At 47.3% G+C, this 27,114-nt stretch overlaps 1 protein-coding gene across 16 annotated transcripts in view; it reads right to left on the minus strand.

Annotated features, from left to right (window-relative positions):
* The window catches only part of Tai (basic helix-loop-helix family member taiman), a 592,092-nt gene that overhangs the window by 178,777 nt on the left and 386,201 nt on the right, over positions 1-27,114 (minus strand). For all 16 annotated transcript variants that reach the window (XM_077704527.1, XM_077704537.1, XM_077704523.1 and 13 more), the window contains exon 3: positions 15,543-15,635. In XM_077704527.1, the coding sequence (XP_077560653.1) occupies positions 15,543-15,635 (93 nt within the window). The remainder of the gene's footprint in view (positions 1-15,542; positions 15,636-27,114) is intronic.

A 27,114-nucleotide genomic window follows, 5' to 3' on the forward strand; every position in this document is an offset into this window, starting at 1 on the left:
GTGAATAAATACATCTTTCTTTCTTTGTAGTTGTGTGTGTGTGTGTGATCTCTCTTTCGCGAACATTACCGAACCGCGCAAATTCAACTCGTGCATTCGCACTTTCACATTCTTCCCCTCGGGGAAATGCGGGGATTTTTTATATAGTGTAGGGGGAGGGGTGCGGACAACGACGGTGCGGACTACGACGGGACAACGCGGGTGACATCGTGAGTTACTGAAATGCTCTGCATTTAAAATGTGCCGTGAACCCCCTGCCGCGGCTATGAGGCAACGTGGAGCGGCTATGACGCAACGTGGCGCGGCTATGACGCAACACAATCAACTTTAATCCAATCCAATCCAAATCCAAACCAATCCAAGCCAAGCCAATCCAATCGAATCCAATCCAATGCCAGACCGACGGGGAGCGATGCGGACTACGACTACGGACGTCAACGCGAGTGACATCGTGAGTTACTGAAATGCTCTGCATTTAAAAGGCGGTGACTGCTCAGCAGAGGGACCGGCAATGCGTTCGTCATAAAACATTGAGCGGTAAGTTCCCAGAAAGTACTGCATGAGGAGGGCGAGTATAACGTAGTTACCTTGCAATTACATCTCATCTTCTTGATTTTATAGCTAGCAGCGGAAAGTCCTCTGATGGAGTCAGTGGACTTGTCGGAAAAATCAACTATTTTAGCACTAATTTTCGGATTATGCATTTTAATGTGAGCATATACTAGTCAGCATGTTGACCTGCAAAAGCTTTCAATCGTGATTTGGAGCGGGAGTAGTGCTGCAGCCATTACGTTCAATAATTCATAGAATTTTGTCACTATCAGCAAATATTAGTATCAAACAAGCTGCAGTTACAGTCTAGACTAGTAACGATAGTATTTTGGTTCCATACTTAGTGGCAGGACCTGCGTACCGTTCGGGGGGTAGAAAAGTTAGTAAAAAGTTAGTAAAAAGATAGTAACCCGTTACTATCTTTTTACTAGAGTTTTGTTAAGAGTGTACGGCGCTGTGGTTACTCAGCTTAGGGGCATCGGGGCAACTTGGACTACATCTTGTTCTACTAGTCTTGTTCATTTGTTTCATCAATTCGACAATGATTTATTTTCAGAACAGTACCGTTGTATTTACACGTCAAAATTCTTGAACGAAAAATTACCACTGTGAGTAAACCTTTTTTTTAAGACGCAATGTAAGACGGGGCTCCTGCTACCCCCATGGGACGAACGAGGTGTTGTACTATATTCATAAAAAGTGGTGTCTTTTCTGCTCTGATGGAACGTGTGGTAAAACATTTCATTGTGCCATCACCTCTAATTTCTTGGTCTCTTGTAGTTGCCAGTCTGGCGTAGTTCTGGCAGTTCGTGTGCAGTGCAGGACTGCTCTTTAAATAGAATTTTTATCGGTACAAAAAAAAAAAAAGAAAAGAAAACCAAGCTCCAACCAAAGAAAACCAAGCTCCAAAAGAAACTCCAACAGTTGTGGGAAGTTCAAAATGACAAATCGAGGAGACCATACGTCACACAAGCGTACGGGGTGTGGAGGGGTTTTCGAGTGAATAGTGAAACATATTTATGGTGGTATTAAACGGAATTTAGACCACGTAATGCACTTTTTCTTCGTCTAGCGTAAATTTTAGGTTCCAGTAACTACGAAGCTCAGGAGAAGTACCAAACTGGGTGATTTCTGGGACCGCCTCATGGCTTGTCCAGGTGACGCCAGGCGGATTTATCTTGTCTTTATCTTTTCACAGCGGAGCTGTTGTACAAGCCGTAAGTTCGCCATTGCAGAAAAAAAAAAATACCAAGGAAATGCCGAGCGCTCGTGAGTGCGTCTCCGGCAAGCGCAGTGGCAAAAAAAAAAAAAAAATGCCCAGCGCTGTCGTCAAGCGCTACCGCACATGTAATTCTTGGCATGAGGAACACAATGATATCGATGCATATAACGATGACTGCTACTCGCACAATGCAACGCGACGGCGGAACATGTAAATCAACAATTTCAAACTTGCGCAAATGCCTGGTGATGTGTCCTTCAGTGCTCACATATGAAGAAATCCCGCAGCTTCGCTGCGGTTCAAGCCTTGCGCGACTTGGTGCAAGCTTCGCCAGTTGAACTGGTGGAAGTCTACAATGCTGAGGACGACGTGGCACCAACCACTCGTCTCGAAGAAGACGACGACCTCTTCGATGCACATGACGACGATTACACTTCTCCTGAACTTGAACACCTCAGGTACCGCTGGGAGAGAAGTTTATGCCAAACTCGCTTGTGCGAAGTATTGATAACTTCTTTTCGTTGTGGTGTGCCACCACTTAATCGGTATTTATTCAGGGCAAATCTGACAACCACCCGTTTGTGCCACTTTTGCCAAGAAATTGAATCCGAAGAGCATTTCTTTCTTTTTTGCCGCCGATTTTCCAACCATCGGAGAAGGCTGCTGGAGATTCCCCTGCTACGTCTTGGACTGCCTTTAACTGTACCGGTGCTTTTGTCGTTTGGGGGGACTAGTCTGGGCCGATGCCATAGGGACGTGTGCAACGCCATCCACTCCTTCATTTCGGAGACAGCTCGTCTGCAGTGTTAAAAACATTCCGATTACGCTGACTTTTACTATAGTTTTCCTATTCTTCTCTCTGTTGTTTTTTTTTTCGTGTTTTCTCTCTCTCTCTCATTAACCTAGACCAAATTCTTTCTTCTGCTCCATTATTTTGCCTCGCATGATTGATTGTAATGAAAACATAGCTCTTCTTGGCCAATCCCCCTAAGTGGGTATGCGCCATTTTTCGGGCCACCACCACCACCACCACTACCACCGCAACTATGCAAATAAACAATGGTACTGAAACTTTGTGTCCGGCAATGCTCACCCGAAACACCGTCGCCATTCAAGTCTTGCCTGTGAGTGTAAGCTTCGGTGAATTTTTTGATGTTGGCTTTATGACGCGGCTTTATGCAATCTCAGCCCTGAACATTTCGATGTTCGCCCACTTCACCGTTAATGTAAACCACGACTAGTTCAGGTGCAGTTTACGCGTAATACAATGTTAACGTGCTGGCGATCCGTTATGAAATGCGGCCTCGTGGACTTGACAGTGCGTGGTTGTAACGAACGTCACCACTGTGGAGATGACAATGACGTGGGGGGGGGGCGTAATTTTTGAAGGCAAATACTCTCCTGAAAAAAAGAAGTAAGCGTTAAAATAACGCAACTTAGTGGTCCAGAAATCGTGACGTGCTATATATATATACGTACACGGTAAAGTGGTTGGGCGATTTTCGCAACTCCTTTTGCGAATGTCAGACTACATTTTACGTTAGGATACATGCACACCCAAATAACAGTCACGAAGGGGCGGGGAGTGTCGGATTAATGGTTTTTTGTTCATTAGCATACGGTAGGCCTTTTGGTATTTTGGTCATTAGCGTACCGCAGGCGTTCCATGGAATTCGCTACTTATAAAAAACTTGAAAATAAAGTTCTACAGACATGTCAAACGAGCAGCGTAGTTGGTAGCGCCTTGTCGCGTTCCATTATTGGTGCTGTAGCAGCCGCTGCCGGTGACGATGAACATGGACAGGTACCTTGCGTCACGACAATGTCAAGTGTCGTTTCTCTGCACGGTTTGAGTGGCTCCCATATCTGCAACAGTGTGCTGCAAACTGAGAATCCAATTTGCTCTCCTTTCAAGGCTAAGCCAATTTGGGTGCTTGCTCTCGATTTCCGCCGCAGGGCTTTTTGTGCACATTTTTGGCCTCCTGCTTCCGTCGCAAGAGCCGCTCGATCTTTGCTTGCTTCTTTAGCCTTGTCGCCAAGTTTAACTTCGTCAAATTACGTTAAGTTGGTGGTTCTCGGAACGGTGCGCGCAGTTTTTTTTTCAAACACTCTGATGAATGCTGCCATTCTGCATTAGTGGCTCAGTGGATTTATCCCTTTCAGCATATTCCCGCATAGCCTCGCTGTCCACAAAAGTGCTTTTAGTTTCGCCACCTAAAGCAATTTCGGCGACCTTGGAGGGTCGGGTATACTTTGCTAGGCTGGGTAAGGTATTCTTTTTCTTGCCACAATTGCCTTTCTAAACTTTAATATTAAGATGAAAGCCTTATATGTACTGTCGTTCATTTGACCTTGAAAGTCCTGGAGCGCCCATCGTAAAAAATTTCTCCCTGATGCATAAAAGAAAGTTGATTATAGTGGAGTTCGTATGGGAATGGAACCCGGGTCTTCAGGGTGCAACCGCGTGCGTTACAACTTAGCAGAGCTTTACCTTGCTTGCGGCTGAGAAAGAGTTCGCCCAGTCGCTGCGCCGCAGCGCTGGTTTTTTATGACACGATTTTTAATGTATGACCAAGTGAAGCAAGGTATATTAAAGTGAATCAGAGAGTAATTAAAGTAAACTAAGCTAAGAGAGATAATAAGTTTAATGATTGATTGATCTATTGACTGACTGGTTGATTGATCAATTGACTGACTGACTGACGACTGACTGACTGATTGATTGATTGATTGATTGATTGATTGATTGATTGATTGATTGATTGATTGATTGATTGATTGATTGATTGATTGATTGATTGATTGATTGATTGATTGATTGATTGTGGGGTTGAACGTGCCGAAGCTACCCTTCGGCTATGAGGTCCGCCGTAGTAGAAGGATTGGTATCGATTTTGAGCACCTGGGGATCTTTAACGTGCGCCTAAATTCCGACATACGGGCGCTTTTGCGTTTCGCCTCCATCTGAATAATTTTAATGAAACGGCGATGTCAGCTGAACCGTTGCGCTGGGCTGCTACGCCAGATTATGAGAAAAAAAAAACGGAAAGAAAAGGAGAAAAAACAATTATAAAAATGGAAATTTGTCGGATGATGCGCACAAAATTCTCAGTCACATACAAGAATGCGGTTTTTCACGAAACGGTGTCCAGTCCTGTGCTTCGAAGAAACACCAAAACAGCTTTGCTTTGCAACAGTAGTTGCATGTGCAGCCTGCCTGGGGCCCGACCAAGGATCCAATACAGGCCTCAACTCAAGCCACGCATCAAGCGGCCTGTTGTATTTAGTTCCACTGGACGTAGGGCAATCACCTTAATGAAGAAAGGGACATCTCACGGAGAAGGGTACAGTGGAAAGAAAAGAAGAGAAGAAAAGTATCATCGAAAGCCATGTACGTTCATAATGGTCTAATGTAAACAGAGTTATTCTTCCTTTTGCTATAGCTTCGTACTCCTTTCTTCAGCAACACAGCCTGCACAAAGATAATGTGTCTGCCTGTGCACCATGCCCTTTGAGCGCACATATATGATAAGCCGGATGTCTTCTAGTGTGTCACATGTGGAGCAAAGAAATGAAGATGCCTGCTGGACCTTGTACGCCATCTTCAACCGCAGTCGGTGTAGCATTGGTAGCATGGCTTCCTCACGCTTCCTAAGTCCAGGTGGCATCCTAAAGGCGCACCTGGGGTCGGTTAGGTGCAGAGGTACGTACTTCTGCTTCGCGTGGATGCATACGTGAATTACCGTGAATCAAAGTGTATCAAAGTAAATCAAAGCGATTTAAGATGGATTACTAAGCGACAGAAAGGCGGCAGGGGGCGGCAGAAAGTTAGATGGGCAGATGAGATCAAGAAGTTTGCAGGGATAAATTGGCCACAGTTGGCACAGGACCGGGATAATTGGAGATCAATGGGAGAGGCCTTTGCCCTGCAGTGGGCGTAGATAGGCTGGTGATGATGATTATGATGATGATGATGATGACTAAGCGACGAAATTGGATCACTCAGTGATTGAAGTGGTATGACTTAGCTAATGAGGCCAGGTAATTAAGGCAATAATAAAATAGCTAATTAACGTGGCTGTTTAAGCTGAGTAGGAAACTGTAAAATTTGCATAGCAAAGCGAACTTGTGTAAACGTCAATATAAGGGTTGCCGGGAAAATAGTCACGCCTCCGACCATAGTGCCGGTAGAGGAAGTACACATGTGTTGTTCTTGTTGAAAAAAAAAATCTTTCAGCCACCTCGAAAGTAAGACGCTGGAATTCATTGTATCTGTCATTGATGGGCTCTGCCATTTGCATCTAACTATTAATTCTTTATAATTATCTCGTTATTGGAGCGAAAATTTGGGGGTCTAACTAAGCGCTTGATAGAAAACTCAGGTCGGCTCGACGGGCTATGGCAAGAAAAGTGCTAGGTGTCGCACTTAGAAATAAGAAAACCGCTGCGTGGATTACGGAGCAGACTCACGTGGAAGATATTCTAGTCCAAATTAAGAGAAGCAAATAGGCATGGGTGGGACATGTAATGCGCATGAGAGACAACAGGTGGACCATCCGTTTAACGGAGTGACCGCCAATAGGCCGTAGCTGCAATAGGGGTCGGCCAAGGACTCGATGGAAGGATGAACTACGACGGTTCGGGGGCAAAGAGCGGACTCAGTTAGCTAACTATGGACGTGGCCGGAGATATTTGGGAGAGGTCTTCGTCATGCAGTGGACACAACGAGACTGATGATGATGGCGATTATGTATGCATACAGTACACCCTCGTTATAAACTCTCGAGGAAGAAAACTTGCTTCGCTATAAGCGCTATTTCGTTAAAAGCGGATATGTTTTGCTTTCGATGCATTGCGGTCGGGAGACCAAGACACTTAGAAGACAGCCGATCCAGAGAGTTTACAGTGTACATATATATTTATGCCTCGTTGTTTTTAAAAAGGTGGTGACGCCAGTAGGTCAGCCAGCCAATGCGCCTCCGGGAAGCAGCACTGAAGTGAACTGGTGAAGTTCTTATTCGTGACTTCTCTATACTATTCAACGCTACAATCGATTGGTTGACAATAGGCAGTTTTAGCATATCGTTACCGTGTTTACGTTACCGTTTACCGTGTTTGCGGGAGTAGACTACGCAGCGCGAGAGTTACCGCGAACGGTAACTTACCGGCACAGGCTTCACCGTCGCCAGCGCTTCCGGTAACACGGTAAACGGTAACGCAAACACGGTAACGATATGCTAAAACTGCCTAATATAGCACAAATCTACGGTATGTTTCTGAGGCGTAAAACGGCACGCGCCGGTAGCGGCAGTTGAAAACAAGTGCCGCACTGAAGTCATACTTGTTCGCAACGCGTTTTCACGCTATCGACGTTCAAAACGTTGATTTGTACCCATTTTATGGTAATAACGCCGTTAGTCTTGTTCGCGAAGAGGTGGTGCTGGTTAGACAAGTGGGAAATTCGCGCTCACTTGTTTAACGTTACCCAGTGTTTCACCATAGCCGACGTCAGCAAATTGCCGGGCGAATGGCGCAAGGGTGGCGACGCTGCCGTACGAACGCGTTTTTCTCGGTAAGAATGCACGTCAATCGGCCGGCGGAACTCAAAACAGCGCCCACGCGGTTAGTGGAAGGGCAATTACACAATGTTTACAACTCGCTTTAAGATCTGTGAGTCAGGTGTGTTGGCTTTACGCGCGCGATGCAAAACCAGCTTGGTCGAGAGAAGGACAGGAGACTTGACAGGCATCCGCGGTTCTGTAGACCTGCCACGTCTTCTATCTTTCTTTCAGCTGCGCTGTTTTCGCGTCTTTCCCGCCTCCTACTTAGGCGTATGTTTTCCTGTCTTTCTCCGAAAATGTGGCTAAGGCGTTGTGCTGCTGAGCCCAAGGACGCACGGTTGGATTCCCGGCCGCGGCGGCCGCTTTTGTGACGAAGGTCAAAAGCTAGAAAACGCCCGTGCGTGTCGAGATTTCGGCGCACGTTAAAGATCCCCAGGTGATCGGAATTAATCCGGAGCCCTCAACTACGGCGCGCCTCTATCGGTGCGTTAAACGCCCAAATCACTATTACCCTTTCTTTAAAAATGTCCTGATCAAAATTATTATTTAATCAACTCAGCATTTTTGTAAACCACTCTGTTTGTCTGTCTGTTGTGATCCTTAACACGATTTTTTTGTGATAATGTTTTGGAATTTCTTATGTGTTCATTTTTGCCCTTTAAAGCCAGACATGTCTGGCCAATTCCTCGATTTCGCTTCGGCCACTGGGGAGAGGCGGAACTAACGGCACTCACTAAATCGCCGAGGCGCGTGTCGGCAACAGCTTTCAGACACGTGTTATGCAAACAAGGCTAAGGGAAAGCCAAGGACGCGCACGTCTGCGAAAGCGCTACGTCAACAAACAAGGCATCGAGTGACTCACAGCCGGTCTTGTCTCTTCTGATTTGTTTACGTACGCTGTAGCAGCTAGCGTCTTATACGTTTGCAGACGCCCATGTGTCTGTGTTGTGCTGCTTGCTTGTTTTCGTAGCACTTCGTAGACCTGTGAGGCTGGCCTTCTTGAGAGGCCGAAACCGCGATGCGCATACGAAGCTGAAATGTCGTTACCTCACGTAAGGAGTCTAAATATTTTATCAGTGTAAGGCTTCCGTGTTTCACCCCGTGGGAACCAGCTGCATGGTCCTTAAACTGCTTCCGTTTAAGCTACGCGGTCCTCTACGAGGGATATATGTCTGGCGTGTAATCTTCGCGTCGTATACCGGTTGCCGTGGTGTGGGCTGCTGGTACAGCTTTAGCTGCAGCGAACACCTGCCTCTTTGCTAGCCGCACGCGCTGTTTATGTGTTCCCTTGCATATTCTTCTGAGGACGCGTACTTCCGTTGGCGGCCGCGTTTTACGGCCGCTGATGTGGCAGACGTCTCAGTGTCCATCGCAGAACAGAAAGCACCGACAAGCAGAAACGCGTCAAGTTGTGCGCTTGTGTCACTTCATTGCCATCGGCTTGACGCGTTTCCCACACTGCGTCGTTTTTTAAAGACGACAGTCTTTCTTGGGCTACTTAAACCCAGAAATTTTGGTCTGTCTGTCTTTCTGTCTGTCTGTCTGTCTGTCCGTCTGTCCGTCTGTCTGTCTGTCTGTCTGCCTGCCTGTCTGCCTGCCTGTCTGTCTGTCTGTCTGCCTGCCTGCCTGCCTGCCTGCCTGTCTGTCTGTCTGTCTGTCTGTCTGTCTGTCTGTCTGTCTGTCTGTCTGTGACTCGATTCAGCCACTCGGTAAAGTGAAACGATGTCTGCGCAATAGCTTTATATACTCACAGCCAAATCTGAACGTCTAACTCCGGTTTCAATGTCCATACTTGTCAACATTGTTGAACAAGAACAAGACATTACGCAACATAAGACAGAACATCAATACATAAGTAATATTTGCAGTGTCCCTTTATTAAAAAAATCACGGATGCTTAGTTTTTGCGATAGCAAATTATATACTACATCTACTGCAGAAAACCGTCGCCTGCTGTTGCCCGTGCTCCTGTCGGCATCTGAGAAATCACACGGCCACAGCAACAAAAGGTTCCACTACAGTCAAACCCGATTATAACGAACCCGGATAGAGCGAATTATGCTATATATCGAACAAAGAAAGATCAGTTACGAAAATACACGCGAAACATATTCCTTATAACGAAGTTCACATCTGATATATCGAACACGGCGCGCCTAGAATTGCCGCCAAAATGCATGGTCTTTGGAGCGACGATCGAGATGCTGATTGCTAGCGATGGAGATGTTGAGCCCCCTATGGAGCGACGTGACTTCCGGCACTGTCCGTAACTGTTTCCGACGCGCCTGACTATTAAACCCTCCCAGTCAGCGATTCCGGACCAAGATGGAAGCATTGGCGAACTGTGGGAAGAGCCCGCCAACGTTCCCGATGTTGTGCTGAAAGGAGTGCCCTTCGAGGATTGCCTGAGTGTCGACGACGACGTTGCCCTCACTGTCAGCCCCTCGGACGCCGACACTGTCGCCGATGTCATGGCTGCTGGCGCTGAAGCACCGAAGAGGCGGAGGATGTCGCGAGTGAAAGCCGTCCGATGCTTAATAAAGCGCTTTCGGCAGTCAATGTGCTCCACCAATATTGTTTCAATATTGAAGGACACAGACTGCAACTGATGCAAATGATGTCTCATGTAGAGAATGCTTTGCTAGTTGACGCCGCCAAAACGAAAGTGAAAACAAGAATCGCCGCTTTTTGGGAAAGTGGGTAGTTACAGCGGAAAGTAGCTTTATTGCTCGCAATAAATAGATAGTTTTGTGTATGGTAATGGCATACTTTATTATGTTCGTTTCTGCATGCTGGGATGGCAAGAGGAGGGGGGGGGGGGGGGGTTGGGGGGTCCCGAGCATTGCGAACTCGTAACAAAAAACTCGTTATTGGCGGGTTCGGCTATTTCGAACTATTGGATATATCGAACTAATCGTGGCGTATATTGTAGTTCGCTATAACCGGGTTTGACTGTAGATAGGTTCCACGTTCTGCTTGGAACGCACGTGGAGCAAAGAAATGTGTTTCTATAAACGTTGAAGTAGGGCGCCTCGATTCAGGCGCGTCTCCGCCGAACTGGAGCGCTGGAATCGAGGAACCCGAACTGTAACAGTGAAACGCGGTAAGTTTAAATTGAGTTGAGCAAACCCTTCGTGCACATGTGCTTGCCTTGGGAGGAGCGGGACGGAACAGGAACAGCATGAGAGGTGAGCGGGAAAGCAAAAGGAGGCATTCACAAAGACTATCGTCTTTTGTCGACATTTGCTACGAAAGGAGCAGATACGCGGCCAATTTTTTTCCTTTCTCTCTGTTGCGTCGTCTGAGAGCTTTGGTCACCCTTTTTAGTCCTACTTACACTCTATTAGCGTGAACGTGTTACTGTACTGTTGTAATTAGCGTACGTACTCAAGTTACTCTTGCAGGACCCCACTGGTGCAAGCGTCTCCTTTATTACCATCGTCATGGTCATTTACTCTTTGCGTTGCAAGCTAGGTTGGCAAAGAGGCCTCGTTATTTCTGCACAAACGAAATTATCGTAAAGCTGGTTTGTTAATTTAGTGATTAGCATCCTAAAATTACCCCAGCAGGCATCAGTACATGTTCCTAACACACGTTTCTAAGTCAAAGGCCACGACGGTTTTCACTATAGGTTCACCCTTAGTTAGCCGGAGTCAAAGATTGTCTGTGGTGTAAGCAACGCGTTGTCGACTTGCATTCCGTAGGCCCCGGTTCGAGTAGCAAACCCTTACTCACCGAATTGTCTTTTGTACACTTTTTAAAGCGAAGCTGTGGTGGTCTCACTGATGCCGTTGTACGCGAATACGCCTTGCAGAACAGCCAACTTTCTCTGACGATGACGATGAATGATCGCGGGTGAAGTGAAAGAAAAAGACGCTTCCCGTGGCCGGAATTGAACCTGCAGGTTCGATTCCGGTTCGATTCCTGGTTCGATTCCGGCGCGGTATGAAGCCGGTGCCTATCCGATTGCTCCATTTCGACGTGGTCGAAGCGAATGGCAAGCAGCAGGTGCCGGATTCGCGCCGTACGCCCCAAACCCAAACGTTAGGCCTACAGAGTGCGCACCCGGAAGTTGCTGTGGGTATTGTAAAAAAGGGGTGTGTACCTCCAGAGTAGCACATACTCGCCTCGTGGGATCGGCCAACCAAAGAACAAATCACGAGAAAGCTTAGCGTTCAACCATCGTCGTCGTCAGACGGAGGGGCGCAAGATTTCATTCTGTCTGCGCCGTATAGGCCATTTTTGGAATCATCGCTCGGTAGCGAGACGCTGGAATTTTCGCGTGATGGGGGCATTTAGTGTTGTCGCATTAGAACACAAAATGCGGGGACTTTTATTCCCGTCGACGGTAAGTACGGTGCCTGCATACTTCGTTCCCCTTTCGTTCCTTCCGGCATCGCGTCTATTAATACACGAGCCCGGAGCTTCATATGCATTCCGCGCGAGCGGGCCGGCCCTCCGGGCTTTGGATGGATTTTTAAGAGGTCTTAATTTATGGACATCCCGCGCGGCCAATAATTGACGAGCCGTAGCTAGCGACTCGGGCTGCTAGCAAGGACGTCGCCATAAGTGCGCCCCGTCCTCACTCCCTCCGTATTTCCCTCCGAGCGGATTTGCCTCAACTCAGAAACTCAGCACGGTACAGTACTAAGCGGCTTTATCCCGAGGCGACGTAGCGGCAGTGCTGGCGTGCAAGCTTCATACCGAGGCGAACCGGGAAACTCTATTATACTGGCAACTATCGGAGGGCCTCGCACGATACATTCACGAAGTCGGAGACAAAATGAGAGATGAAGAAGATTAAATAATAAATGAAAGCAGGAGATGCGTTTGCATTAAGGAAGCATTTTCTTTATAGTTCTGTATGTTTAGGAAACCTACATTAATGGCTCAAACGGAGGAGCGAGCAAGTGAACGTTGCGGAAAACGAAGTTTTCGAAACTAAAATTCTGAAACGATCTCCGAGCTGAAAATTTGCCACGTTCTCGTAAACTTCAATGTTTGGTCCTCGCCTTTCCTGCGCCTTGGTTTAATTTCTTCACTTGGTTAAGCAAACTCCGATGCTTCCACTATAGGTTATCGACGGTCTAGTTTTTGTTTTTTAAATATTCACTCAGTTCACCCAATGAACTACCAATCACCTAACTCTAAGGTAAAATGCTTAGTAAAGACCTCGGTCACTAAAAGTGGACTACCTTGCTTCATGCAAGTCCGGCAAAGCAACGTTTATGCTATTTCATTGTACTCTCCAAATAACAATTAAAAGCCCCCCATTATCACTGAAGAACGCTTGGCTCCTTCGGGCACACGACTTCTCTAAATCAATGCACTCCCGTCTCTGAACCTCGGATCCCTTTTAAAGACGATAGTCTTTCTTGGGCTACTTAAACCCAGAAATTTTGGTCTGTCTGTATATCTGTATGTCTGTCTGTCCGTCTGTCTGTCTGTGACTCGATTCAGCCACCCGGCCAAAGCAAAACAACGCCTGCGTAATAGTCTTATATAGTCACAACTAAATCTACCCGTCTATGTCCGGTGTAATGTTCATACTTGTCAACATTGTTGAAGAAGAACAAGACATTACGCAAATATGAGACAACAAATCAATGCAGAAGTGATATTTGCAGTGTTCCTTTATAAAAATTCAAACATGCTTGACTTTTGCGAAATTAAATACTTCATCAACTCCAGAAAAAGAATTCACTCCGCCGTCGCCTGCTGTCGCCCGCGCCACTATAGCTTCTGGCGCCATTTTAAGAAAGCAACCGGCAACAGTTACGCAAGGTTCCACTAGATAGGTTCCACGTTCTGCTTGCAACGCACGTGGAGTAGGGAAACGCGGTTCTATAAACGTTGAAGTAGGGCGCCTCGATTAACGCGCGTCTTCGCCGTACGGCAGCGTTCGCATCGAGACACCCGGTTTGGAGCAGTGGAACGCGGGAAATTTAAAATGATTTAAGCAAACAATTGGCGTCTTTACCTTGGGAGGAGCGCGACGCAAGAGGAACAACATGAGAGGTGAGGGGTAAAGCGAAGGGAGGCATTTACTTCGCAAAAGCCGATAAAGACTATCGTCTTTTGACGGCATTGGCAACGAAAGGAGCAGATACGCGGCCAATTTTTTAAAACGTTGTCTCCCGTCTGGTGCCTCTCGATCCGCGGCAACTTTAGTCCATCGTCCCTGGTTCGTATCGGCCTTTATGGATGCCTGCTCGTTCCTCATCGGTACGAGCAATGTTCGGGACGAATTCAGGACCAAGCGAGGACCAATTCAGGAATCGGTCTTGACTATCGCTCGCAAAAAATGCTGACCGACGCTCTTTCCCGTTTCTAGACGCTACTGGTCTATGCGAACATTTGTAGACTGCGTGTCACAGGGAGACGGTGAGCGCACACGTCTCTTCACTCCTATATTTCTTTCTATCAAAGACGATAGTCTTTCTTGGGGCACTCAAGCACGAAAAGTGTGGTCTGTCTGTCTGTCTGTCCTTGGATTCAATTACCCGGCCAAAAGTTAACAGAACTATTGAACGAGAAGTTTATACAGTCAAAACCTTTCCGAACAACTAAGTCTGAAAACATTCACCACACTTGTCAACTTTGTTGAGCAAAGAGAAAAATATTAAGTACATTTAACGCGAAACACCAATAAATAAGTTGTACAAGCGTTGTTCTTTTAATCTAAAATAGAAGTTTTTGATATTTGCAACAGCAAATGAGAAGATACGCGTTGAAGACAATGTGCTGCCCCCAAAATACAAAGGGGACTCGAACGCGAGTGTAGACCCCTTGGCGGCACTATAAGTAATACCGCGAGAGCATTGAATGGCGGGAAAATTGAATAGGCTTAAGCAAACCTCCACCGTATTTGCCATGGGAGGAGCGAGAAGGGAGCGGTAGAGCGTGAGGGGTGGGCAAAGCTTGCTTTCAAAGTATGAAAAAATTAAATTAGGTACTGCTTACTGTTTACTATTGTTTCCACGGTTTTCCTTCAATGACGTACGCCACCAGCCGCAAGCTTTCAGTTCTACTTCAATTTTCTGTCTCCCCCAGCGCAGGGGGCCAACCGGGATGCGTTTTTCGACGCATGAGGCCCATGGGGAGTTTTGCCACTGGTGTATACTGAGTAGCTCTGACACTAAATGCAGGACAGTAGCACGCTTTTAGTTCGCTGTTCTTCGCTCTCGGCACGGCGGACGCTTGTTTCGAATAGAAACCAGAGACAGGACCTCCGGCAGCGGGGCGGCGTCAGTGCACGAACGCCACGGGTCGCTGGCGGATGCGTTCGATTGAACGGTCGCGCTGTGGCTGTCGCGGAGGGGAGGGGCACCGGGGGTACCGATAAGCACGTATTAATTGACGAACTCGATTTGTTCGATGGATTGCTGTGTCGCCGAGGGCCCGGAACTGTTAAGACGGCAGTGGACCTGTTCGTTCTTTTGCTCCCGCTGCCTGCAACCTACGCATCACCCCAATCTACGCATCTACGCATCACCCCAATAATAAATAGCCATTGCCATTACCACCACCCCTACCGTCGTTATCGTCGTCGTTATTTATCAGTAGTATCCTCATAATATCCATCATTACCGTTGTGGTCGTCGCCGGTGCTATTATTAGATGCGACTGCATCTCATTTACTCGCCTTGTCCATGCAGCGTCGTCGGCGTCGTTGTCGTCCGCCCCTCCCCCATTCTCCTCGCCGCGCGAGCTGCGCTCTCCGCCGCTCACCCCCTCTCCTCTCCGATGCCCCTCTTTCGTGAGGGGCATTGGATTGGATTCGAATGGTTTGGCTTGGCTTGGCTTGGCTTGGATTGGATTAAAGTGAATTGTGTTGGATTGTGTTGCGTCATAGCCGCGGCAGACGCACTGGCGCCGGCGCGTCCCCTCACCGTTATGCACGCTATAAAACGCGGTGCCTGCGCCGCTCCGCTCCATCGTTCCAGCGCCGTTCCTCCGCTGTCCAACGCTGCAACGTGAACCCCCTATGCGTCACATCTACACAGGGGTTCCCGCGAGGGGATGTGGGAGTTTTTTTTTTTTTATGATTGAAATCATCAACCTTACTTTCTGTGTCACCGTCGGTATTATAATTTCATCATTGCCATCAATATCATCATCACCAGCCACCCCAGACGTGCTGCCGTGTTACCCACAAGGTTCAAGGTGCAGCAATAAGGCGCAAAGAGAGTTGAGAAAGCACTCACGGCAGGGCGGCCGCGTCGCAGCAGTCCTCGTCGTCGTCCCCGTAGAGCAGCTCTCGGGGCGTCCGGGCCGAGGGCCGAGTCTCGACGCAGGCCCTGCGTCGTGCACGAACAGAAAGAGAGAGAGGAACATACGGCTCGTGAGAAGAAGGACATCCAAAGAGAGCTCCGAATTCGTTGAGCGCAATGACTCGCAGCACATTCCAAACAAGCCAGCAAGAGACACCTTATTGGTGTTGACGTGCCACATAGACCCCTCGCTGAATGAACCATGTAACCCGTGTTTCGAGGACAGTTGGGTTACAGAGGGTAGCGCGCGAAAAGAAAATTAGCGCTAGCAATGCTATTGTCTTATGCGCTGTTGCTGAACAGGATAGTCTTTCTTGGGCTACACCAAACGTGATGACACCTTTGGCCTGTCTGTCTGCATGTCACTCGATCCGGCCGACTGGCCGAAAGTCGGAAAATATACTTCAACGAGATGCACGCGAATGCAAGAACGTTTCAAAGCGCTAAGAAACCGCATGCACTGGTCATACTTGTTCCCTTTATGAAGCACGAAAAAAAAAAAATAAACAGAAGTATCAGAGGCGCGAGATGATTCCGTTCCCCTGTGGATACAAGCCCGCCACTTCCTCCGCGCTCCCACCGCCATCTACTGCTTGGTTACGAACCCTTGGATCCGAATACGAGGAATGTCTCGGAGTGGCTCCCCTTACAGCAAATGTATTTCTTGGTCGTCTCTGGTTTACTATACGGGGGTTCTACTATACAGGGTGTTGCGACGATAATTGGAACACTTTAAATTTTTTTCCCGAGCGATCCGCCGCTCTGTTCGCGCTCAAACTTCACACAAAGGTCGCATTTTGTGGTCTATTTTGTTTGACACCGGGAACAACAACGGTACTTACCTGTTTATTCTGAAAATAAATGAATGAATGAATGAATTTATTTAGAAGGGAGAGGTCGAACGCCTCGTGCAGGGGAAGGGGAGGATTTCCCCTCCTCTTCCTCCCCTTCCCCTGAAAATAAATAAAAACGATTTTCGCCTATGGGAAAATGGCCGCTGATTTGGACGTGCGAGCCAGCGCAAGTTGATGTTGGAACGTCGGAACCACCTGCAGAGTGAAACGCATGTTTGGGATTCACGTACGGAGCCAAATGGCGCAGCAGACGATCAGAAAATGCACCTATAAATGAGCTAACAGACAATCAGAAAACCCGATTTTCGGGCTCGCACGTCCAAATCGCCGCCATTTTTCCATAGGCGAAAATCGTTTTTATTTATTTTCAGAATAAACAGGTAAGTACCGTTGTTGTTCCCAGTGTGAAACAAAATAGACCACAAAATGGGACCTTTGTGTGAAGTTTGAGCGTGAACAGAGCGGAGGATCGCTCAGGAAAAAATTTTAAATTGTTCCAATTATCGTCGCAACACACTGTATGTCGCAACTACATTTCGTACGGGATTTCCAAAAGTGCGCGATCAGTGTTGTGTTTTGTCTTGCGCATTTTTGTTCGAGTATTTCTGCTCGTTATATAGCAAAAAGTGATATCCGAGGGCGAGTTGCACGCACGGGCAAACTTTTAAAAACCGCGCGGATTGTGCGATGAAGTCGTGTGAAAAACCACGAGGTAAGATGAATCGTCGCGCCCAGGTCCATTCGAGCTCCCGCATTCATTCTAATAACGGTCGACTAGCCGTGGTCCCCGACATTGATCGATCATCCCCGGCTGGTTGAACGTACGGACGACGCGAGTATTACAGTTTCTAGAGCCCTGCGTGCGTGATGGAGTTGTCCGACGAGTTGTGCAACGCAAATTTCCGCCGGTCAGTCTGTTATTCGAGGTATACGCTGGTCAAGGAGGGACGTTCGTATTGCGTCACGGAGGGTCTTGCTCCGCTTTCATGCATGACGGGCCATTTCTCTTCTTGATCAAAAGCTAATCCGTGATGTGTCGGTTATTTGATCAAGAAAAACGGACTCAACCGCGTGATGGATTGAATAAGAACAATGCGCCTTTATTCCGGGGCACTGACTTGCTAAATTGGAACGGGATATACTGTATACTTGTGAGAGCACTGCGCATGTCCGGCGCGCTTTTATGAGGTGGAGCTAGCACGTGCCTGATTACACATGACAGACGGGGGCTTAATCCCGTCGAGGAAATTAGGGGCGAAGCACCTTAGGGGATTGGGTTGTCGGCGTCTGCTGCCGTCGTCTCATGTCATCACTGTGAATCCAGTTGTCAAACGATGGTCAAAAACAAGCGCGGAATGGATAAAACCCGTTCAAACTAAACTAAAATGATTTAAACTGATTCTAAATACAGGAATAATCAGTATTTAATTGCATTGATACAAGAAATTTATTAAATTCCGTCTCGAAATTGGTTTCGAACGCCAGGTTTTCTGCCGTAAAGCCGACTTCTTAGTATGCTGCGACGTGTGACACGAAGACAACTTACGGCCGCTCTCTCTCTGCCTCCTGCTTGGACCGCCAAGGTCTGCAGTATATTGAACTAAATAAATAAATTTACTTGCTTAAATCCTGTTCAACGCAAGAGAGGGCGCCACCGCCTCCGCAAGCGCGCGATTGCTCCTCCCATTGGCGCTTCTCCGCCACCCAATCAGCGCGCGCCGTGTGGCAATATAGCGAGACTTACAAGCTTTGATTACACTGCATGCTTCGTTCGCCCCTCCCCAGGTTTCATGTCAGTGGAGATGGCCCGGGATTTCCTTTATTGAAGGCCCGTCGCTAGATGGCCAACCCTCGGCACCGCTTGTACTAGAGACTAAGCCGTTGAAATATAGAATCGCAATTGAATACGTACGATTCAGTAGTGGGATAGGAAAACTTGAGGAAATCGAGATTGTGGCATATCTCGTTCAAAGTCTGTCGGAACCAAATGAATATTCGATTGATTGATTGATTGATTGATTGATTGATTGTGGGGTTTATTGATTGATTGATTGATTGATTGATTGATTGATTGATTGATTGATTGATTGATTGATTGATTGATTGATTGATTGATTGATTGATTGATTGATTGTGGGGTTTAACGCGCCGAAGGTACACTTGGGCTATGAGGCGCGACGTAGTGGAGGGCTCTGGATTAATTCAGACCACCTGGGGATCTTTAACGTGCGGCGAAATGTTTCGCCTTCTTCAGAAAAGCAGCCACCGCGGCAGGGATCGAACCCGGATCTTAGGGCTAAGCAGCGCAACGCCATAGCCGCTGAATCAAATAAACATTCGTATTGCCGTGCGAGTTTGCGCATAATTTCGAAACGATCATTTGGCGGTATTTAGTGGGATAAAAACTTGAGCTTGAGGAACCGCCTCCCATTTCGTTTTTGTTGTTACTTAAGCAGTTCACGGCCTCGAAAGTTACACCGTCCTGTTCTTGCGTTGTCTGTTACAACCGTATAGATTACGCATTCCCTCCAGTACGCATTCAATGTTACCTCCTCTATAGCTTCAAAAAAGTTAGGTTGCAAGCTGCGTGGTTCCCACCACTGCATATACTCTCGCAAACCCGAACGTTTTAACTTATTTGTTATGGGATATACTTTATCAGACTTTTAAAATGTGCACTCGATAACCTCCTCAATCCTTACTTTCCGCCGGAAGTTTATATATCTTCCTCACTTTCTACAAAAAGAAACAATGTGATATCGCAACCAGCCACATATCCGCATGTTCTCAGGTAAATCATTTGTCCGAAAAACGGCGCAAGGATTGATGTAGATCTACACTTAACAGTGGCATTACTAACGCCAACATTAGGAATAACCAGAATTTTGGGGCTTGCAGATGATGGGGGGGGGGGGGGTGCTGATGGGGTTCTGTCAGTTTATCACGCGTCGTTATCATACAGACCGATAACAACGACTGCTGCCCGCATGCTTATTGGATTTGAATTGAAATTTCATAGCTTTGTATAATTAGTTTGAGGTAAACTCGGGGAGTGGCGGAAAACGGCGCGAAAACAAGGAACTACGAACGCTCTCCCGCGTGTCGTTTTGGTTCGGTCGTTTCCTTATCCTTTAGCGTTTATTTTGCCACAGGGCATAGATGAGGGAGTAGAGGCGATGATGTGGAAAGTTGACCAAATGAACATGAAAATTGCCGTTTTCTTTTCTTCGCCTTTTGTCTCCTCGTTATCCAATTCAGAATGACATCAGCGTGTGTACGTTCACTGCTTTCCGAAGATAAAAAATGCCGCTTTTATTCTCATACAGTGCGTGCTAAAGCAAATGCACGCCACCCCACCCTGCGGAAGTGGATGTCCAGCGCAGCTGCTGTGAACCACTATACATGCTGATAGGGGTGGGTACGAAATGTTCTGCTCCTTGTCTCGGCGGGCTTGTCGCTTGCACTCGGTTTTTCTGGCGGCAAATATTGGGTCCCGGCGCACATCTTGGGCAAGATCTGCTGGGTCCAGCCTAGCCTGACGCATGCGCTAGCCCTCTAATTACGTCCATCCCCCCCCCCCCCTCTCCACTTTTCGAGAGCAGCTGCAAACGCAGTATTTACTAGAACACACGAGGGGGGGGGGGTCCTATTGTTCACCGGCGCCTTATCATTAGAGACCGGATTTTAGGCAAATGCCTATTTTTTTCCTTGCATTCCAATCGCCCCATTTCGATATATGAGCACGAATTTCAGGTCAAGGATGGCTTCTATGGTGGTTTTATAGTGCCTATAAACGCCTATTTTGGGTGTTGGTGCCTAAACTCCGATAAATGCCTATAATTATCAGCATTTATCAAAAAAATTATTTCGCCTATTTTATTCTTTTTAGTGCCTAAAACGTTGCTTTTGCCGCCTATTTTTGGCGCCTAAAAAGTGCTTTTTTAGTGCCTAAAAATCCGGCCTCTACTTATCATCCATCATACGGTTTCGGCACTTTTGTTGTGGTTTTTTTTTTCTCTACACGAATACTGGGCTCTATACTGCACGCCTGATTAGCCTGAAGCATGCGCTCGGCGTCTTGGGCAAGAATTCCTACCAGCGGTTTTTCTTCCCGACACGAAATTCTCCGACCAACGAGAGGCTAACAGCTTCGCTGTAAAAGTGATTCGTTTGCCTTGGGCATGGAGCCAAGAAATGCCCACGGATCGAGTGCGATACTTGCAACGGAGAGAAAAAAAAATCAAGTGGAAAGCCGCACTTGGGTCAGGGAATTCAACAAGCGCGCATTATAGTTTCCACACGAGGCATGGCTTCTTCAAAGCCATAACATACAAAAATTTGAAGAATCTTTGCGTGCAGGTTGTTTGCGTGCAGGCTGTTGTTTTGTTGTTCATCCGTGAACAAGCTTGAATAGGATGACTCGTGGCGATCTGTCTATTTTAGCAGCCGAAAAACAATAACGGTTCAGACAAAGCAGATAGAATCTTCCACATATAGCAAAAAAATAACTGGACATGGTTCTAAGTCAGTATTCAGATGGACGGTGATGTGCCTGCTCGTAAGTTGCTGAAACTATAACAAGTCTAAAAAAGAGTTGTTCCCTCTCTCTCTCTCTCTCTCTCTCTCTCTCTCTCTCTCTCTCTCTCTCTCTCTCTCTCTCTCTCTCTCTCTCTCTCTCTCTCTCTCTCTCTCTCTCTCTCTCTCTCTCTCTCGGCACCGACAAGCTTATATAGTAGAATCTCGTTAAGGCGAACTCGGTTATGCCGAATCTCACCGCCAAGACAACAAGAGAACACGAACACCGCTTTCGCTATTTTGTGACATGCACGTCTGCTTAAGACGAATTTGCGATAATGCGAACAAACTTTCACTGTCCCTTGGGGTTCGTCTTAACTGGAGTTTAGTTCATTAAGTTTCGGGCCTGCGGTGCACCTCGCGATGCGAGAGAAACACAGTTTCTGATAACTAATTGCTGCAACAGCTACATTACGAATGAAAGTGAGCGAACCGGAGAAATGCGGGTGGGATACAAAAGAGAAGCTTTGCCAGCGCGAAAGACGCTGTCGCAGTCCTCAAGAGACAGCGCCTAAAGAGGCCTTGGAAAGACGGTAGAAGAAAGCTGCTGCGTGAACAGCTAGCAACTGTTTTTCCTAATGCTAAACTATAGCGAGATTCCCGTCTTTCTTTCTCGACAAACTGCGTTTGTGACGCACACCGAGTTCGTCAAGACGCAGACGGTTTTGCCGCGCGCCCTGTGCAACATGCAGAAAAGAAGAAAAAAGAGAAAGGAGCTGTCAGAGATATTACGCACGAGAAGACGCCACAAGGGAGCGCCTGAAAAGCAGTCCTTCGCGAGCGGCGCATAATTGAGGCAACGCGTACCCCCGTCTCTCCGTGCTATAAGACAATGCGCAACGGCACGCGTCCGCCATGCGGGAGGGATTGTGAGAACGTCATTCGCGAGAGTTGAAAACGAGGCACTCCGAACCGCCCACGCGATTTGGGCTTTAACGGCGAGCCGGGCGCTCGCATGCGGGCTGTCGTGTGAACGGCCGCCGCGCGAAGCCCGCATTAGCGATGCATCGAAGCGATCTCCGCGTTCCACGACACAAAACGCCCAACAAAGAACCTGAAAATTAAACGTCGCAGGAAGCTTGAAGATGGTACTTAGCTAGAGTTTCGAGCATTTTCACACAGAAAGACGAACGCAGCCACCCCCCCCCCCCCCCCACTCCCCGTATTCTTTTTTTTTATGCCATGACGCTTTTTATTTCCTTTTATGCAGCGAGATACCAAGGCAGTGCTAGCCCACGTGAAACCAGTCAAAAATACATTATCCGGTCAGAGAGCCTTGGCAGCATTATAGACTGAAATCTAGGATACAGTTTTTCCAACGCTATAGCTACAGCTGAAGCGTGGGCCTCAGGACAGGACGATAACTTGAAGTGCTCTATAACATCTCCAATTATTGTTAATTGAATAAATTGTTATAGTTATTGCTAATTATTGTTAATTGGACAACTTAATAAATCTGGCTCCCATTAGGTCGGTCACTTCGGCAGGGTGCTACATGTAGAGAAGAGTATGCTTGAAGCGCTGGTTCTTCTCTAAATACCGAATAAAAAAATCGCGTTACCGAAACAAATGACCCGCCGGAGCAGCTAAAGGAATAGAGAAAAGCCGCGGTGGCTCTGTGGCTAAGGCGTTGGGCTGCCTAGTCCGAAGACGCTGGTAAAATCCCGGCAGAAGCGGTCGTTTCGCAGACGGAGGCCAATATAGAAAAACGCTCATTTCTTGACATCTCTTTGCACGTTAAAAACCTTCAGTTGGTCGACATGAACCCGTAGCCCTCTACTACGGCGCGCGTCAGAGCACGGGTGCAGCTGCGGCGCACTAAACGCCTAGAGAATTTGAATTAACTCTCCATTGCCCCGTACGTAAAGTGCAATGAACCACCGGAAAAGAAAACAAAAGAAAACAAAAAAACCGGGCCATCTCCACTAACTTGAAACCTGGGGAGGGGCAAAGCATGCACTGTATAAGTGTATTCATGGCGGCTTGGCGTTTTTGTCCGCGCAAATCAAACCGTTGGGGGGTAGAGGTATATAGCTTTGCTGTAAAGGTCTCGTGATTTTTAAGCACGAAGCGTTCTAGCGCGATGCGTTGGAAAATGTCCCTGCATGTTCTTTTAGATGCGACTGCATCTCATTCACTCGCCTTGTCCCTCCATACGGCGTTGTTGTCCGTCCACACCCCTCGCCCTACACTATAAAAAAAATAATAGTTTGCGGCGCCCGGTTTCGATCCCACGACCCTGTGGGGTGAACGCGAGGTTCATGGTGCTCTTCCCACTGCGCCACAAAACTTTTTTTTTCTTTATTACATGGGAAAATACGCTCAGACGTTGCAGTACGAGAAATACAAGCAAACAAAAGAATACCCTGAAGTTATGAGAAGCAAATATACATCAAAATTCAGGCAAACACACACAAGCGTTCAAAAGAGGGAACCAGTCAGGTGGTTGGTCAAGCGAACTATACACACTATGTACAAATGCCACAGTTTCTCTGAAATAAGACTTAGTTGATCTTGGTGGCTCAGCATGCCTATCACATAAGCGGCATCGCCACAGACTGTACAAACCAATCAACACGAACATGTCATAAGGTGGCTCACCAGGATAGTCGAATGGCAAAAATCGGATAGAGAAAGGCGTAATATCCATGTCTTTTTTGAGCGTTCGCTGTAGAATGTCCCAGAAAAAGACAGCATTTCTGCAGTCTACAAAGCAGTGATCAATTGTCTCTGGTCGAGTACAGAGCCGACAGTCTGTCGACCAAGCTATAAACAGACCCCGATCTTTCATCCAAGTTTTAACAGGGAGCGTGCCAGTGTGTAATTTAAAGAAAAATGTTTTAACACCTGGCGGCTACGAACACGCCTTATATCCTTGACTCATTCAAACTACGTCAAGATGCTACTGATACAACGCATGATGGGGCAATGATTAACACTTGCAATAAAAGAAAAGAAGCTCCCACTTACAGCAACAATGATGGAGTAACGGTCGTTGCGACAGCGAAGCCCCAAGCATACCACTTAGAGAGATTGACCAAGATTGGCCAATAAAACATAATAATAATCATACAACATAATAATCATACGCGTTCCCGACACGTTTCACGCGATTTCAGAATCAATCCAACTGAAACACCAAGTGAACCCCACGATGCGTCGCATCTATAGGTTCCCCTCGCGGGGAGGTGGGTGCAATTTTTTAGTACGAGTTTTTGCCTCGGCGCTGAAACGTTATAGCGCGAGGCGTTGGAAAACGAGTGTCCCGGCGTTTTAGTACCGCGACTACATATTACTACGACGACATGAGACGCCGGCAGCACGAGCCCCTCAGAAGCTTCGCCCCTAATAACACACGCAATGATGCGATTCGAACCCGACCTCGTCTGTGCCGCAGATAGGCATGGTATGAAACAGAGGTATGGGAGCGCGCGCTCCTGTCGCTCGAGCTGGTGGTCAGGGGACAGGAGAGGGTGTGTATAGTTGCGTGATCAGTGCAGCTTGCGACACCGTTCGAAGCAGTCCATACAGCTAGGAGGGATTACGTGGCGCAGCGGGGCGCAGCCACTCGCTGCGTACCTGCGCGTTCCATTCGGTCAGATACTGACATCGGTGCCGCCGCCTACACAGTTGTAACTGCGATGGCGCTTAGACGGCAGCAATTACTCACTAGTTAAGAACGAGGACGCAGAGATGTCGAGAGACGGAGAGCGCGAGATCTCTGAAAGAACAGGGCTGGAGGAGGCGCAAAATGTTGCGGATTCTACCGACAATAGAAGAGCTGAAGAAGGGGACCGACGGTGTCCTAATGCATCCTGACAGCGACGCTACAGGGAGGGCCGCAAGGCAGAAGAGGTGCTCAAATTGAGGCACGTTACATTCAACATCATCGTCACGAAAGAGATCACTTGGATGAAGACGAAGCAGGATTCATACAATAGCGAAACACCGATCCTCAGAGGGAACCAAGAGCTCGGATAGACGGTGAACCCTGCCACACGTATCCATGACGCAGCATGCTACGTTAATAACCCTCCCACGCCATCCACTCTTCACGGACAGAGACCCTGTATCTATGCGGCATACAGCTCTGTACCGTTGTATACACGAGATCGGCGAGGGCAACCTCGCGACAAATAATTTAGAGGAACGTTCCTCGAAGGCGAATTCAAAAGCTCGTGTAACGTCTGCGACAGTTGCATGTCTTTTTTTTTTTTTTGCGACATCACAAAAGTGCAGCTAAATCACTTCGGCACGCCACGCGAAGCATTTCCCGACGATTCAGGACAAACTATAACAAACACAAGAGCCACAACAGAAAAGACGCACCATATAATACAAAATAAATGCTGTATTTCCTTAGTTTACAGATGTCAGCCTCCGTTTTAATCGCGTAACCGCCGCGGTGGCTCAGCGGTTAAAGGAGCCATGAAGACAAAATACAAGTTGGGTTTATTAGAAAGACTGCTTAGTCCCGATAACAATGATACCAACATCATCGCAATCTTCGAAAAAATAACGGAGATATTAAAGAAAACGTGTGAAGCAGTCGCGAACCCCTACCCAATTTCCCGCAACTTTTCTATGACGTCACGGAACCTTGTTTGTGCGATTGGCGGCCGCCTAACTCACCTGTCGCAACGACACATGACTGGACGTCTGTATGGGGCCTCTATTTACATTTGACCGCATCACTTGAATGCTAACGTGCAGTTAACGCACTAAAGATTATGTTTTATTGTTGGCCCGTATGACGTCATTCCTGCTCATAACACGTCACTGTGGCGCAAAATTTGAAAGATTTTAAATACTTCTTGCTTTTTTTCGTTAAAAAAAACATCTTTTGTGGCTGTAATGGAGCTGAGTAAGAAACTGAATCCTAGTTCTTTCAAATTAAACGAAGTTGTATTTTCCCTTCATGGCTCGTTTAAGGCGCTGTGCTGCTGAGACCGAGGACGCGGGTTCGACCCAGGTCGTGACGGCCGCTTTTCAGATGGAGGTGGAAAACGAAAACACCCGTGTGTCAAAATTTGGGTGCACATTAAGGAACCCCAGGTGGTCAAAATTAATCCGGAGCCCTCCACTACGGCGTGCCTCGCAGCCAGGCGCGTTAAACCCTCAATCAATCAATCAATCAATCAATCAATCAATCAATCAATCAATCAATCAATCAATCAATCAATCAATCAATCAATGAATGAATGAATGAATGAATGAATGAATGAATGAATGAATGAATGAATGAATGAATGAATGAATGAATGAAACAATCCACTAATTACAATCCCGCCTAGTTCGTGCACAAATTTCGATATGCGCTGACATGGTTACCCATGCACTTTTTCCTACCCCTCGCACTAGTATAATTAGCATGTTGGCGTTGTAACTGCGTTTCTCACTCGTCACAATTCTTCAGCGGTGTTTCGCGCTATTTCAACGAACAGCGCAGCATATGACGACTAATAACACCAGGCGATTGTTAGCAAACGTTTCTAGAAAACTCCCGAAGGAGTTTCTGCGCGATTATTTTCTTTTGCCTCTATAACAAAAGCAGTCACAGCGGCCCGGAATCGAGACCGCCACATCATGCTGTATGGTGCAACACTGGTAGTTATGACCGACGAGTTATAAGCAAGAAAATGCGGAAGGCTCCACCAAGTATTTGAGTTTTTACATCCGTGGAATCGGTTGAGGTAGGCTAATAAGGCTTTCGCAGTAAACGCTGACAGTTCTTCAGTTTGTGCTTACTCCCAGAACAACAGTAGTCAAAGCACTGCCGAAAACCGTGCGAAATTATTTACGGGTGGAAAAGTAGCCAAAAAAGTACGCCCTTACCGTTTAGTTATCTCATGGGTAACCCTTCCTTTATTTTTGCGTTCTGTTGAGACGCGTACACGTGCTTCAGATTCCTTCCGCCGCATTGAGCGCGCAACTGCTACCCCACTCCCTTTTCTCATTTAACTTTCGGCTCAGGCTTCAGTGCTTGGACAAAGCTAGAGCTCCGGGAGCCCTGCAACAACAACAGCAACAGCAACAACAAAAGAGTGTGGCAGTGCTGCAGCGTTAGCTTCCACGAG

This window comes from Haemaphysalis longicornis, unplaced genomic scaffold, assembly GCF_048455015.1.
Source record: "Haemaphysalis longicornis isolate Haplotype H1 unplaced genomic scaffold, Haemaphysalis longicornis Haplotype H1 scaffold_3, whole genome shotgun sequence".
Classification (NCBI taxonomy): Eukaryota; Metazoa; Arthropoda; class Arachnida; order Ixodida; family Ixodidae; genus Haemaphysalis; species Haemaphysalis longicornis.